General features: G+C 35.0%; 1 protein-coding gene across 1 annotated transcript; it reads left to right on the top strand.

Annotated features, from left to right (window-relative positions):
* Positions 1-11,443: 11,443 nt before the first annotated feature.
* LOC146003260 (solute carrier family 25 member 3-like) lies at positions 11,444-13,142 on the top strand. The gene has a single exon (XM_083141445.1). It carries the CDS (start codon positions 11,823-11,825, stop codon positions 12,888-12,890), a length of 1,068 nt encoding a protein of 355 aa, XP_082997571.1. The 5' UTR covers positions 11,444-11,822; the 3' UTR covers positions 12,891-13,142.
* Positions 13,143-13,914: the final 772 nt, after the last annotated feature.

Here is a 13,914-nt window from a genome sequence, read left to right as displayed (position 1 = left end):
GTCAAATACACAACACAAGAAGGAAAATAATTACAAGTAAAACAGCAGACACTCAATATCTCAAAACAATCATGTAAAAATATTCTACAACAAACTGCCTCATAACATAAAACTGCTAAGTCCCCAAAACATATACAAACACAATCAATAAAAACTACTTGAAAAGGGAAACTGACTACAGTCTCAGAGACTTGATGTAAAATAACAGCAAAACTTAGAAGCATGCACAGTCAATAGTGCTCAGTTTGCATACAGTTCTCATGCAAACTATCATGAAAAGGTTCAAAACAGTCTCCCAGCTCAGGTCTCATCTATACTTGGACAACAAAATCCTACAACAAATTCTCAGAAATCCTACCTTTCCTACCCTTGCTTAAATAGCTAAAGTGCAATCTTCATACTAAAATATTGAAAAAGGCATATCTATTTACATAAAAGTGTGTACACATGTGTTTGTCTGCGTGTACTGATAGAAAAAGATATAATAACTACAGTATAAGCTTTTAATTTTTGTTAATTACAAAAAAATTAAAGTTAAATACAGTAAATAAACCTGGTCCCCTAGATTGAAAAAGGAACACAAATTGAGACTATTTGAAAATAAGATCCTTAGGAAAATATTTGGGCCTAAAACAGATGAGGAGACAAATGAGTGGAGAAGGTTACATAAATTAGAAGTACATAATTTGTATTCATGTCCAGATATTATTAGAATGATTAAATCAAGAAGACTTAGGTGTGTAGATCATGTGGTACGAATGGGAGAGGAAAGAAGAGTATACAGGATTCTTGTTGGGAAACCTGATGGTAAAAGATCAATAGGAAGACCAAAACAAAGATGGAGGGATAATGTAGAGATGGACCTAAAGGAAATTGGTGGGGAAGGAAAGGAGTATATAGATCTTGCTCAGGACAGGGACAGATGAAAGGCATGTGTTGCTGCAGCCATGAAACTTCGGGTTTAAGAAGGGTAGAGAGTTAGTTAGTTATACATTAAATAAGCATAATATTTGGATTGTACGTAGAGAATATAACAAATGTACAATGCATTGTGCGAAAACTGTCAACTTTGCATTATAAGCAGAAAATGAAAAAAGTTTGCCCTAGAAATACATTTTAAGAATAGCCCAAAATAGCATGCGTAATAGAAAATTAAGAAAACTTTCTGATGCATAAAAGTACTGACTAGTGCTGAATGAATCAATTACTGTAAAATATTATTCTCTGATTCAAGTAATTTAACTGTATCTTTTGTGTGTAAAATATAATTGTTAGTTGAACTGATAAGTACAAATATTAACTATATACGCCTTTATGCACTATAAATAACATAACTTTGATATATAAATTAGTAACAATTTGTTAAAATTAAGTTAAAGTGTAGAATTGTTTTCTTAAATAAATATAAAGTAGTAAAAATACTAAACAAATAATTTCTTCTTTTCCTATTTAAAGAATGCCAAGCAGTGTAAACCAGTTGTTAGTGGCTAAATAACATAAAATTTGAAGGCAGTAACAATATTTTTAAAAAATACTGTTTTTTTTTTACCTAACTTTGTGAATTAAATACTAGTACATTTTGTCAAATTATAAATAAAATATACCTATTTCTTTGATATTTGTACTAACATAAAGGAAAATGTTACTAAAACTTGGCTAGTACAGTGGGATCCATAAGTATTAGCTTTATTTGTCCGTAACTGGATAGAAGTGTAACTTGTTAATCTCGCCAAACACAATCTTTACCTCAATTTTGGAAGCTAGCTGAACTTTAGCGTTTCAAATTACATATAGTGAAGGCCTCTATAGTGGAAAAATACACCCAGTCTGTAAAAATTTGGAAATGTTGTCTCCTTCTCTGTCGAACCAGACCAAAAGTGTTCTCAAGTGTTTCAATATATTTCTTAACATAACTAACTTTTCAAAAAAGAATACCTTGTGCCCAGATAGCTTAGTTGGTATAGCGCTAGGCTTTTAACCTATCTGTCCAGGGTTCGAGTCCCTGTCTGGACGATAACAATTTTTAAATTTTGTCATCGGATCTTTTGCAACAGTAAGTCATGAGTAAGCTTTTAAGTTTCTCAAATATCAGCATCTTTAGCTAACAGTACAGCATAACCAGTATTATTATGATAGAAATGTTCTGGTGGAAGAACCTACACCTACTGTAATATCTCTGTGGTATTAACTTACATGCAGCCCATAACTTTTGGGATTGTTTCTCCTCCGTTACATTTCCTGGCCATTTACCCTTAGCGTCGCGATTAGCCTCAGAAGCAAAAAAAAAGCGAAATCTTATATTTGTTCTTTTTATATCTCTGAAACCACCTATACTATAGAACTACATTTAATGAATTTTGCCGTCTTTCTGTTTGATCTGTTAAATAATCCAGTCAATAAAAATATACTTGCATAGAAAAATATGTTTTTCAGATACTTTAATCGGGTAATCTGCTTTTGCGTACTTCCTCAGAAATATACAAATAGTTCTTTATAAATTTAGCACCTGATATAGAATAAGTCGAAGTCTAGTTAGAGTTGGCCTGTAAGTGCTTCTGGTACATGTAGTTACTTGAAAAGCAAATATTGGGTGTATAAAAAATAGCATTCTTGTGAAACAGTAAAAAATTAACCTCATTTCCTCGTAGCATTAGCTGTAAATGCTTCTTGCAGGTTAACAAAGCTCTGGCGTGTGGGCCTACATCACCTACAATCCTTTGTAAGGTTCATGTTGTCCTATAAATTGTCGATATACATACTAAATCCCTAGTTACAGCCTAAGCTTTTAGCTTCAATAAATGTATTTTAGTCCTCGGAGACATATATTGATCTTAGAGTAAAAAATAAACCTCGTATAATAAAAAAAATAGAAATAACCCAAATGTTTATGCACCCAAAAAACCAGTAATACTTCAAAAATACCTTGAAAAAGGCTATAAGGCTAAATTATTCTTCTATCATAGAAAAAAAAGTTTAGCAAGTGGACCTATGGTCCATATAGTCAGTCGTGTGTGAACTTCGTCTTGTCCTGTGAATTGAGAATATATTGATAAATGGTTATATATATTTTTTAAAAAAAGAAACAATGTTCGTAAGCGTCCAAATATGGACCCATCGGTAAAGGGGTTTCAGTCTTTATAGACACACAATAATTTTCGTTACACTAAAAATTTGGCCTCGTATAAAAGTAAATAGTCGAAATGATAAACATTTCGTGTACTTTATCCAGTAAACCTTAGCTAGAAATACAATAACAGCGTTACAGACATAAAAATTAAGCAAGCTTTGATATTCTAGTAGCACATAATAAATATAAAATATCCTTTAAAATACTCTGACAAATAGTTGTGGGTTATCTGAAATCAAAATTTTCAAGTCCTCTCTCCTCTCTCCTGCATAAATAGGCTCTAGAATTCACTAAGCCTCAAAATAATATTGGGTACATAAAATAAAAAGCAGATGGAGAGTGATGCTGATCGCATCATCTCCAAACAGCAAAAACAAAAGTATATGGATGGAGCCCTTCCTGATATATTTAGAAAACTTTACCTAGTATAAAAGTAACAAAATACTCAGCAAACTCTAAAATAAACAAACTTTCCTACGTGGCAGGCGTAACCTGCCCTAAATAAATACATATAGAAATACAGAACCAAAAATAGCATAGTGGAAATCAGTAAACCCTAATAATAATAATAATAATAATAATAATAATATATTCTGTAGATTACATTTTAGCTAAAAGTACTTTTTCTTTAGTGTTTTTGAAAAAAATTAAATAAATACTAAACTCTAAATTAAAAATTTGTAAATGTATATATGATACAAAACAAAATAAATAAAAATTAATACATACCCTGCAAAAAATCAATAAAAAAGTTGAAAACCTCTCTTTGTGCATCCAAAATATAATAACAAATCCTTCCTGACTGGATTAAATTGTGTTATTTGAGTAATAATAAGCCTAAACTTGTAAAATAAAAGGGTAGAACTTGTCAAAACATACTTTTGCATCCAAAATTTAATTCAAAACACATCTAAATTGTGTTCTTTGAGTAAACTAGAGAATAATCCTGTAAACTTGGAAAATATATCTCTGTGTGTGTGTGTGTGTGTGTGTGTGTGTGTCTTTGAGAGTCCAAAATGTAATAAAAATGGTGCCTGAATAATATAAATAGTGTCATTTGAGTAATAATAAGCCTAAACTTGTGAAATAAACAGATAAAAGTTGAGAACACACACTTTGTGTGTCGAAAATGCGACTAAAAGTCTTTCCTTAATAGTACAAATAGTGTTATTTTGGTAAAAAATAGGTATAAAGTTGTAAAATAATAAGTTAAAAAGTTGTAAAAAATGTCTTTGTGAGTCCAAAATTTAATAAAAAATGTTGCTTGAATAGTACAAATAGTGTTATTTTGGTAATAATAAGCCTAAAGTTGTAAAATAATAAGTTAAAAGTTGAAAAAATGTCTTTGTGAGTCCAACATTTAATAAAAAATGTTGCCTGAATAGTATAAATAGTGTTATTTTCGTAAAAATTAACACAAAGTTGTAAAATAATAAGTTAAACGTTGAAAAAAATGTCTTTGTGAGTCCAAAATTTAATAAAAGTGTTGCCTGAATAGTACAAATAGTGTTATTTTGGTAAAAAATTAACATAAAATTGTAAAATAATAAGTTAAAAAGTTGTAAAAATATCTTTGCGAGTCCAAAATTTAATAAAAAATGTTGCCTGAATAGTACAAATAGTGTTATTTTGGTAAAAATAAGGATAAGCTGTGAAAATGTTTGACATAAAGTCAAAGTTTGGTAAAAAATAAACTCAAAATTAAGTTAAATAGCACACAGTAACATACATTTACTACCTAAATCAATAATCAAAGGGTCCTAGGTTCGTTACCCCGTGATAAAAGCAAATGGTGAAAACTGTAGGCCCCGTCCCTAATAGCTCTCCCTTCTTCATAGTACAGATAAAAAAACCTGCGCTAAAGCGTCCTGTGCCTTGGAGGCAAACCTGAGCGGAATATTAATTGGCGGCGGAAACCGCATAGCTTCAGAGATTTGACCCTTGCTGCGCATTCTCAGACATTCTTTGTTGTCTGGTTGAATCCCTCCCCTGCCCTACAGTATTGCATAGCTTTCCCCTGTTCTTGCGTACTGGTTAACCTTGGAAAAACCGGTTCTGAAAACCTACCGACGCGATCTCTGATTGGTCAATTGGGTTCCTTCTTTGTCCTAGCGTTCTGACGTCATTTGACCTTGACCGCACATCTCCCAAATTCCTTTCTCGTCTACCCTCAGAGCGGAGTTCACCGTCTTCTGTCTGGCGTGTCGTACCATCGTGTTTCATAATATAATGCAATTATTGCATAGTACTAATTAATAACGTTACATATCGCGGGTTCGAGTACCGGGACCGTCCCCAATCGTAATTGAACCTGTACCTACAGCCATTACCACCGTTCATAGCGGTTCATAAACCATAGAAAACTTACTTTCAATACTATAAACATTAATATTAACATTTTATACATTACATACTTTGCAGTAATGAATATAAAACCATATGCATAGCGTTTAGTACCTCTAATTACCTTTTATATACATATTTTTCATAAAATAAATAATTATATATTCATAAAAAGTTATAATTAAGCAAATACATAAATGTAAAATATTCTAAGTACATGCAAATAAGTTCTAAGTACGTGCAAATTAGTTCTAAGTACGTGCAAATTAATTAACACACGTGCAAATGAATTGCGAATATTAAATAGCAACATCCACTGGCTGGGATCAATACTACTGATGAGTATTTTTTTCTAAGTTCTAAAGTCCTTTCTTGAACGACATTTGCAAAAGTTAATAACAAAATACAATAACTGAGCATTTCAGTATAGTAACTATGAAATGTAAAAGTATTAATGGAAAATATTTGTGCTGGATATTCACTCGGCTTGTGGATCGAATAGCATGATAATAATAAACAACAGCAATAATAAAATTGTAATAAAATTTATTTAATTAGGTATATATTATTATTGTATAATAATAATTTTAACCATAATAATTATTAATATTTCTTTTACTGTTGTAATCGTAGTATTTCAATGTTTAGTAAGCTTCATTTCAACCTCGAGATGTCTTCTCAAGAACGAAACTGTTGGTCGAAGATCAACATTGCCTTGGAAAATATTAGTATTTTCCCCTTACATCTGCATCCAAAGGATCCGGGAAATTGCCAATCTATTGTAGGTACCTTTGTATCTCTATAGACCGTGTTAAAAATGTAAACATAAACATTGGTGAGGTCTTGCCCGGTCCCCCCTGAACTTCCGGTTTAGGCCAGTCTCCGTTGTTGCCAGTGCAGATTCACCGGCATATGAAGTAAGAAATGGGCGCTTGTTTTCATCAGTTGTGCGACGATAGTCAAGAATGGTATTTGATAAAGTTCTACTATGAAGGAGTGGGCGTCTAGAATCCGTCGGATAATCAACTGCAGAGCAGATTATTAAAATATGACGTGTCTTTGTGGCCGCCAGTTGTATAGCATACTACATATAAGTATCTCGTGTACACGTGCACGACGAACTCAAAACGTACAAAAGTTTAAATATATTCAATTATTTTGTAAATGGAAAAGTGAGGGAAAGATAATTCTATAAAACTAGTGATATTATTATATTATAAAGTATGCTGAAGTGAATCTTTGCCAACAAATCTGCAGAAGTAATGAAATAACACATAAACAAATGCTAGTAAATATATATGCTTTCAACGTCGCCTTTCCACCTGAGGGATTTAGGGAAACCCTATGATATGGCATGCCACTTTCACTTGCACGAATTTACTTCAAACAACAAGGGAGTTTTCAGACTGAAGAGACAAGCGATATCGGGATTTCGCACAGAAGCATTCTATCTAAAGCAAACCATTCACCAGTCACGCTTGCGCAAATAACAGGCCGGGGCAACACAATGCACGGTATTGATAAAACAGCCCATTCCGAGCGACAAGCAACACCTGCAATTTGTCGTGTCGCTTTAATTCGGAAGGTGGTGTTTATTTTTGAATGTTGGTTTCCAAGAAAAAACATATCGCTGCAGTCTGAAAGCTTCCTTTCGAATCAATTCACCACGAAGAAATGCACGTGTCGCTTGGACTGGACTGTTCTTTTCTCATGCATCGTATCGCCTCGGTCTGTTGTACTCGTATGCAAGGTGAATTGTTTCCTTTAGAGTAAGGATCTGTTGCTTGTTGCTTCAGCGTGTAATCTCCGTGCCACTTAAAAGTGAATCCTCCGTGATCAATGAAATTTTTCGAACCGAAGCGACACGACAAGCTGCACGTGTCGCTCAGATTTCCAATGGTATGTATTGTGCCGCCTGAGACTTGATTTCCCATGAGCGGTAAATGCTTATTTTTAGACTAAATGGGCCTGTGTCGCTTGTCACTTCGTTACGAACCACTGCTGTCGCGTGTCGCTTAGGTTTGAAACCTCACTAAGAGGCGTGCTTTTCACCACAACACGAAGATAAACGATCAACATATTTGTAACAAAATGCAAGTCGTACAAATCCTTTCCGGGTACCAATCCTTTCTTCGTTCTGCTTGTATCAACAAGTTTCGTCTTTCTACGTCCTCGGCGAAGTGATACTTGACTCAATAAATTTGTTCCCGATCGAACTGTGCAACCATATTCTACACAGCTGACACCCTATTTCCTTGTAAAAGAATCTCTATTTTGCCCTTTCATATTAAAGTCCATAGCACCGTAAGGGTAACCGAATGTTCGAGGGGAAAGAGACGCAGTAGCTCCGCCTTTAACACCGTCTATATCACTCAAAAATTTCAAGTGATCCTTTTTGTTTCCGATCTTTTATAAGAAAATAAGCTCTGTGACGATCTGTATTCCACTTGTTTACATTGGAAAATTCGCCAAACCGGAAGTTCTTTCCCCGCCATCAATAATCGATTTGTCTGATCGATTATTTTTTGTTTACTCAGGAATAACCCCCATAAATCGAAACGAGACATTTACAACTCTCAACTTTCAACTCTCGTTTCGATAGGATCCCTAGTGGTGATGTTGTGAACCAACGAATTAATGCGTTTCGGGTAAAGAGATGAGGAGGTTTTTTTGGCAGTACAAAATTCAAAATGTATCGTACCATTTCAGTATGGGATATAATGTTATACACATTACTTCCTTGTAATAATTATACATAAACCAAGTATTGATATGTACTGTGCACTTCTAATTGTATTTTCTCTTATCTTCCCAAAAATATTTGATCATAATTTGCTCAACAGAAATGAAACGCAAACTGAAATTGCTTTATGGAAAAGGAAGTAAAATAGGCTTTATAAATAAAGTGGAAATTCTTATTTTGCACTACATAGTTAACGGTAAATTTCGATAAATAACAGCCTCCCCCATGGCGCAGTGGTAGCGTCATTACATTGTAATCGAGGGGTCTCGGGTTCGATACCCGGCACAAGTGGTTCGGATCCCACTTTAAACTGTAGGTCCAGTCCCGATTAGCCTTACTGTGCATAAAGTGGACTTAAAACACCAACTCGATAAATAACTTTAAAAATATATTTTTGAAAATTTGGTCAGTAACTAATTTTATAAGCAATATTTTTCGCATGACCTGAGAACACGCACGCAGCTGAACCTTTTAATTTATCCCTTCCACTATCGCTCCTTCTTCCATTATTTAAATCTGTACAGATTTGTAAAACTGCCGCACACGTTGGTTCTCCGTGGCTAACCTCAGTAAACACGCTCGAAGAGCAGACGACATACGATCTCTAAGCAGTAGCGTACGCAGGATTTCATCAAGGGGGGTGTTATCTCGAAAACTTTCTACAAATTCACATTACCATTGTTTTATTATACTTTAATTAATTAATAATAATAATAAATTAATTAATAATTCTTATAATTAATTAATTAGTTTAATTACTACTAATGCAGCTGCTATTTATGAAATAGAACAAAATTACAATTCTTTTGTTTCAAAATAATTGTCTAGTCAACGGTTATTTGTATATGATAAGTGAGACATTTTAAGTGTGAAGAAAATCCATAAAAACAAGCAAATATATTAAATTTATTGAAATAATCGAAATATGAAACTAATTCAAGGAGCCGCGCTGGTCTAGTCTGACAACTTCGTGGGATATCCGGGTTCGATTCCCGGAATTGGTTGGAATTTATCCAGCCTTGTCTCCGCACCCAGCCTATGGGTATCTGAGAACAACCTTGGGGGATGAAGGCTGCCGGAGCATAGTGCTGATCACATCACCTGCAAAATAGTTCGAGATCAAGAATCTTTGGGGCCCACCACACCACTATGTGTGACTTCATGGCACGGTGCTATATACACGGGGGAATTTACATTACCTTTACCTATGGAACTCGCCCAGGGTGGTGATGAAGCGCGAGAATACATGTTGCTAAATTCCACTGAGTCTATGTTTTCGTTGTAAAGTAAGTTTATAGACATTCCAACACATTTATCCCTTCTAGGTGATTCACAAAAGACTTCTTCGACATTATTTAATGATGTGGATGTAGACTCAGCATCACTTGAGAGTTCACAAGGGGATGTGAAATCAGTACCGGGAAGAACGTTTGCAATAGGGACGAAGCAAGGAATTTTCACAATTCTCGCAAGAGTCACTGCGCGACTTTTTGCAAAAGAAAATTGCAAAATTGAACTTTGCGGCCGCTTAGATTGTGTTTGGAATGTTGTGTTTTTCTTCATGCTGCATGGGAATAATAACCCAAATTATTATTATTATTATTATTATTATTATTATTATTATTATTATTATTATTATTACTGTCGCAGATCTTTGACTGTGATAAATTAGCCATTTTTAATTTTTTCTACAGCATTTTCCATAATATTTCAAGAGCTCAAGGGGGGGGTTTAAACCCGGTAACCCCCCCCCTTGCGTACGCCACTGTCTCTAAGTAGTGACATATTAACATGCCGGGGCGTGTTTTCAGCTCAACGCTAGCCTCGAAACTTTGGAAGTCTCGTTTTTGCCTTAAACTGAACGCAGAGAAACGCGAGAACTTGCAGGGATCATTTTTCCAGGGTGTAGTTTTTAAAATTGCTGTAAAAAAGAAATGAGTGGAAATGTCCATTATAAGACGAGGGCGTTATGCGATCGAAGAGACGACATATAAAAAGAACTCCGTCAACCGTATCATTTTATCATAAAACTAGCTGATTACCCGCCGTTGCCCGGGTATTTATTTATCCCAACCTTCTATTAGACAGGAAAATAATGAATTCTAACTATAGCGTAAAATGTAAGTTAATGTAACTAATTTTTAAGGGTGTGCTGTATCCCGAAAAGTCGGGACCGGGATCGAGAAAAAAATATTCCAGTCCCGATCCTGACTTCGGCAAATGACTTCCCGACTTTTCGGGATCCCGAGTAGTCGGGAAATACCGAATGGTCATTTTAAAAAGTTGTTAATTCTCGACGTTTTCTGCACTGCAAGTGTCTGGAACTTATCGGAAATGGTTTGTTTTTATCCGAGAAATGCAAAAACAATCACTTAAGTTGGAAATGACTTGTAGACTTCGAGATTTTCAGAGCTTCGGGAAATTTCGAACATTTCCCATCCCCAAAATTTCCCGACTTTGTTGGGAAATGGCTAATTTTTCCCGTCCCGAATGTGGGGATTAAAAAAAAATCCCGTCCCGACCAAAACAATTCTGTCCCGCACACCCCTACTAATTTATTTACAGACACTACGTGTTCAATGGGCCTCTCCTATGGCGCAGTGGTAACGTCGTCGCCTTGTAATGAAGGGGTCACGGGTTCGATACTCGGTGGAGGCACATATTGGTTCGGACCCCACTTTAAAAACTGTAGGTCCAGTCCCGCTTAGCCTTACTGTGCATAAAGTGGACTTAAAACACCAACTAACTACGTGTTCAAGGTGCTGTACTAAAAATAAAAAGTCCTCACAAGGAAGAGACACAAAAGAAGAAGAAGCTATAGATGAAGTTTTGATTAATCTGTTGTCTTGTTGTGATTTTTTCCGCCCGGCACGCATATTTACGTGTAGCACACATTCATGCATGATCTGTGTTCACTGGCACCTTCGATCAGCTTTTTGAAGCTGGCTTACGGTAATTAATTTTATTATCGTTAATTTTGCTTTGAACTTTGAAAAAGTCGATAATTGTGAATCGGGTGTGAAAGACGAGTGTGATAATGGTTACATTAGGATTCCTTCCATGTTGAGAACATCCTTCCGGAAATTTATTATTTTTAATTTTATTTTCTTTTTCGTTTTTAACTATCGACCCAATTTAATTAGGTGTAAGCACATTGGTCTCAATTAAATGCATTACTTCCTATATTACTGTTATTATTAATTAGTGTCTCATTTCACTTTAATATTGAGTTTTTTTTAAAAAATTATTTAAAGAATAGTCTTGCTTTTGCAAGAGTTCTGTAGTTTGTAGGTATTTTCCGTACGAAAGTTAAGCACTTCCTATGCTGAAGGCAACTTGATGCCACAGAGAACGTGTTGTATAGCTTATCTTTAGTATGCAGTGGCATTCCAAGGTCAACTTGTCTCCCCTCCAACATCTTTGGCACAGTGTGACTAATGTTTACAGGATTATACTAATTGCCTTTTTCAGACGAATATGTCCGAGCATGTCCGATGTGTAATCAGGAAAACCACCGTGAAATTTTCGTTCTTTTTGTGGTGTACACTTCAGTGATTGTGAACTGTAGTTACTGGGCTTAAAGTGTTTATTGTCAGTATTCTGGAGAAGATGTTGCAAGATTTGCTTGAAATGGCCGTAAGCAATTCATTTGTAAACCCTTTCCAAGTAGCACAGTGCGAAGCTTCAAATAAAACTGAAATCCAGAATCAACTTAAAACTCCATCTCCACCTGTGGTGAAAGAAAGCAACAGCTGTGAATTTGGCTCAACTAAATATTATGCCTTATGCGGTTTTGGAGGTATTTTATCGTGTGGACTAACACATACTGCAGTGGTACCTATTGATCTTGTGAAATGTAGGATTCAAGTAAACCCAGAAAAATACAAGTCTATCTTTAATGGATTTAAGGTGACTCTTCGTGAAGATGGTGTTAAAGGTTTAGCTAGAGGGTGGGCACCAACGTTTATTGGGTATTCTATGCAAGGTTTGTGCAAATTTGGATTTTATGAAGTGTTCAAAATTCTGTATGCAGATTTGCTAGGTGAAGAAAATGCATACCTGTGGCGTACATCTATTTATTTAGCTGCCTCAGCATCTGCAGAATTTTTTGCTGACATTGCTCTTAGTCCTATGGAAGCTGTAAAGGTTAGAATTCAAACCCAGCCAGGATTTGTGACCACATTACGTGAAGCAGTTCCAATCATGCACAGTCAAGAAGGATTGTCTGCATTTTACAAAGGTTTGGTGCCATTGTGGATGAGGCAAATTCCGTACACAATGATGAAATTTGCATGTTTTGAAAGAACAGTTGAAGCTTTGTATAAGTATGTTGTTCCAAAGCCTCGCAGTGAGTGTTCCAAATCGGAACAGCTTGTTGTCACTTTTGCAGCAGGATACATTGCTGGTGTATTTTGCGCTCTTGTTTCTCATCCAGCAGATACAGTTGTATCAAAGTTGAATCAAGATAGTGGATCCACTGCTCTCGATGCAGCCAAGAAACTAGGATGGGCAGGCTTGTGGAAAGGTTTGACAGCAAGGATAATTATGATTGGTACTTTAACTGCATTGCAGTGGTTTATATATGATGGTGTTAAAGTGGCTTTCAAACTACCACGACCACCGCCACCTGAAATGCCAGAGTCCCTGAAGAAAAGGTTGGCTTCAAAACAGGAATAATAGGAGAAATTGAAATAATTTCAAATTGTTGAAGTTAGTTAGCTAGGTAACTTTAATGTTTTGAAACAAGTTGCATATCTGTCCTTTTAGTCTATAGTGTTGCTAAAGTTAGTTTATCAGTTGGGAATTTTGGGAATGATTCAGTGAGAGTGACTGCAGCAAATAACAAGTAAGTGTGGAAATATTTCATCATGAGAATGCTGTGCTGTTTTTGGTAGCATGTTGAGAATCATATTTTATTGTTTTAGAGAAGTGAAAAAAAAATGAGGGATCACCAGATCTGCATTATTAAGAGGTACTCCATGCACTTAATGAACTAAATTCAATAAAAGTTATTCCTATATTGTTGTCATAAACAGGACCATATATATTTTACATACCTAGGCGTCATATTCTATAGCTTAAGTAATGTAAAATTACAATGAAAAGTAACAAAATAATTACTTTTTATTGTACCATTCTTAAGAAATTTGACACATTCACTGCCACATAAAATCATGCGTACTGATGCCAGGTTGTGATTATTGCTGGTATTTGATTCTGCTCAGTAGGAGCATTAAATGTTGTATCGAAGTGCTTTCAATATACTAATGAAAGGAAGGCTGTAATGCCATAATTCTTGCAGAGGATTGTATAATTTTATTTTATTTTATGAACACAATATGATTTTTTTTATGTAGTATTCATTTTCAAAAGAATGGGGCATACACAAAAGGAACAGCCATGCCTGAGTCAGGATTCGAACCTGGAATCTTCGGTGTTGAGATTATCTGTTGGCCGTTCAATGCTCTAGTTTCCACCTACTGTGTACATGAAATATGGCATCAGTGGAGCCATCTCTCTTTATCTTCATGCTTATTGAGGGTTTCCCTCCTGTGCTCCCTAAATGTGCCTGTTGTGAAACCTAAACAAAAAAGGACACTAAATACAATTTTACAAATTGAAGAATTATTTTGTTCCTCTTGAAATTTAAACACTATAGAATTTACATATAATGAATGTATCACTGTAATACTTTGAAGCC

This window comes from Lepisma saccharinum, chromosome 20, assembly GCF_977018435.1.
Source record: "Lepisma saccharinum chromosome 20, izLepSacc3.1, whole genome shotgun sequence".
Classification (NCBI taxonomy): domain Eukaryota; kingdom Metazoa; phylum Arthropoda; class Insecta; order Zygentoma; family Lepismatidae; genus Lepisma; species Lepisma saccharinum.
This window is presented reverse-complemented; position numbering and strand designations above follow the sequence as displayed.

Coding starts and splice junctions, on each gene's coding strand:
- LOC146003260 (XM_083141445.1), top strand. CDS start 11,823: ATGTTGCAAGATTTGCTTGAAATGGCCGTAAGCAATTCATTTGTAAAC.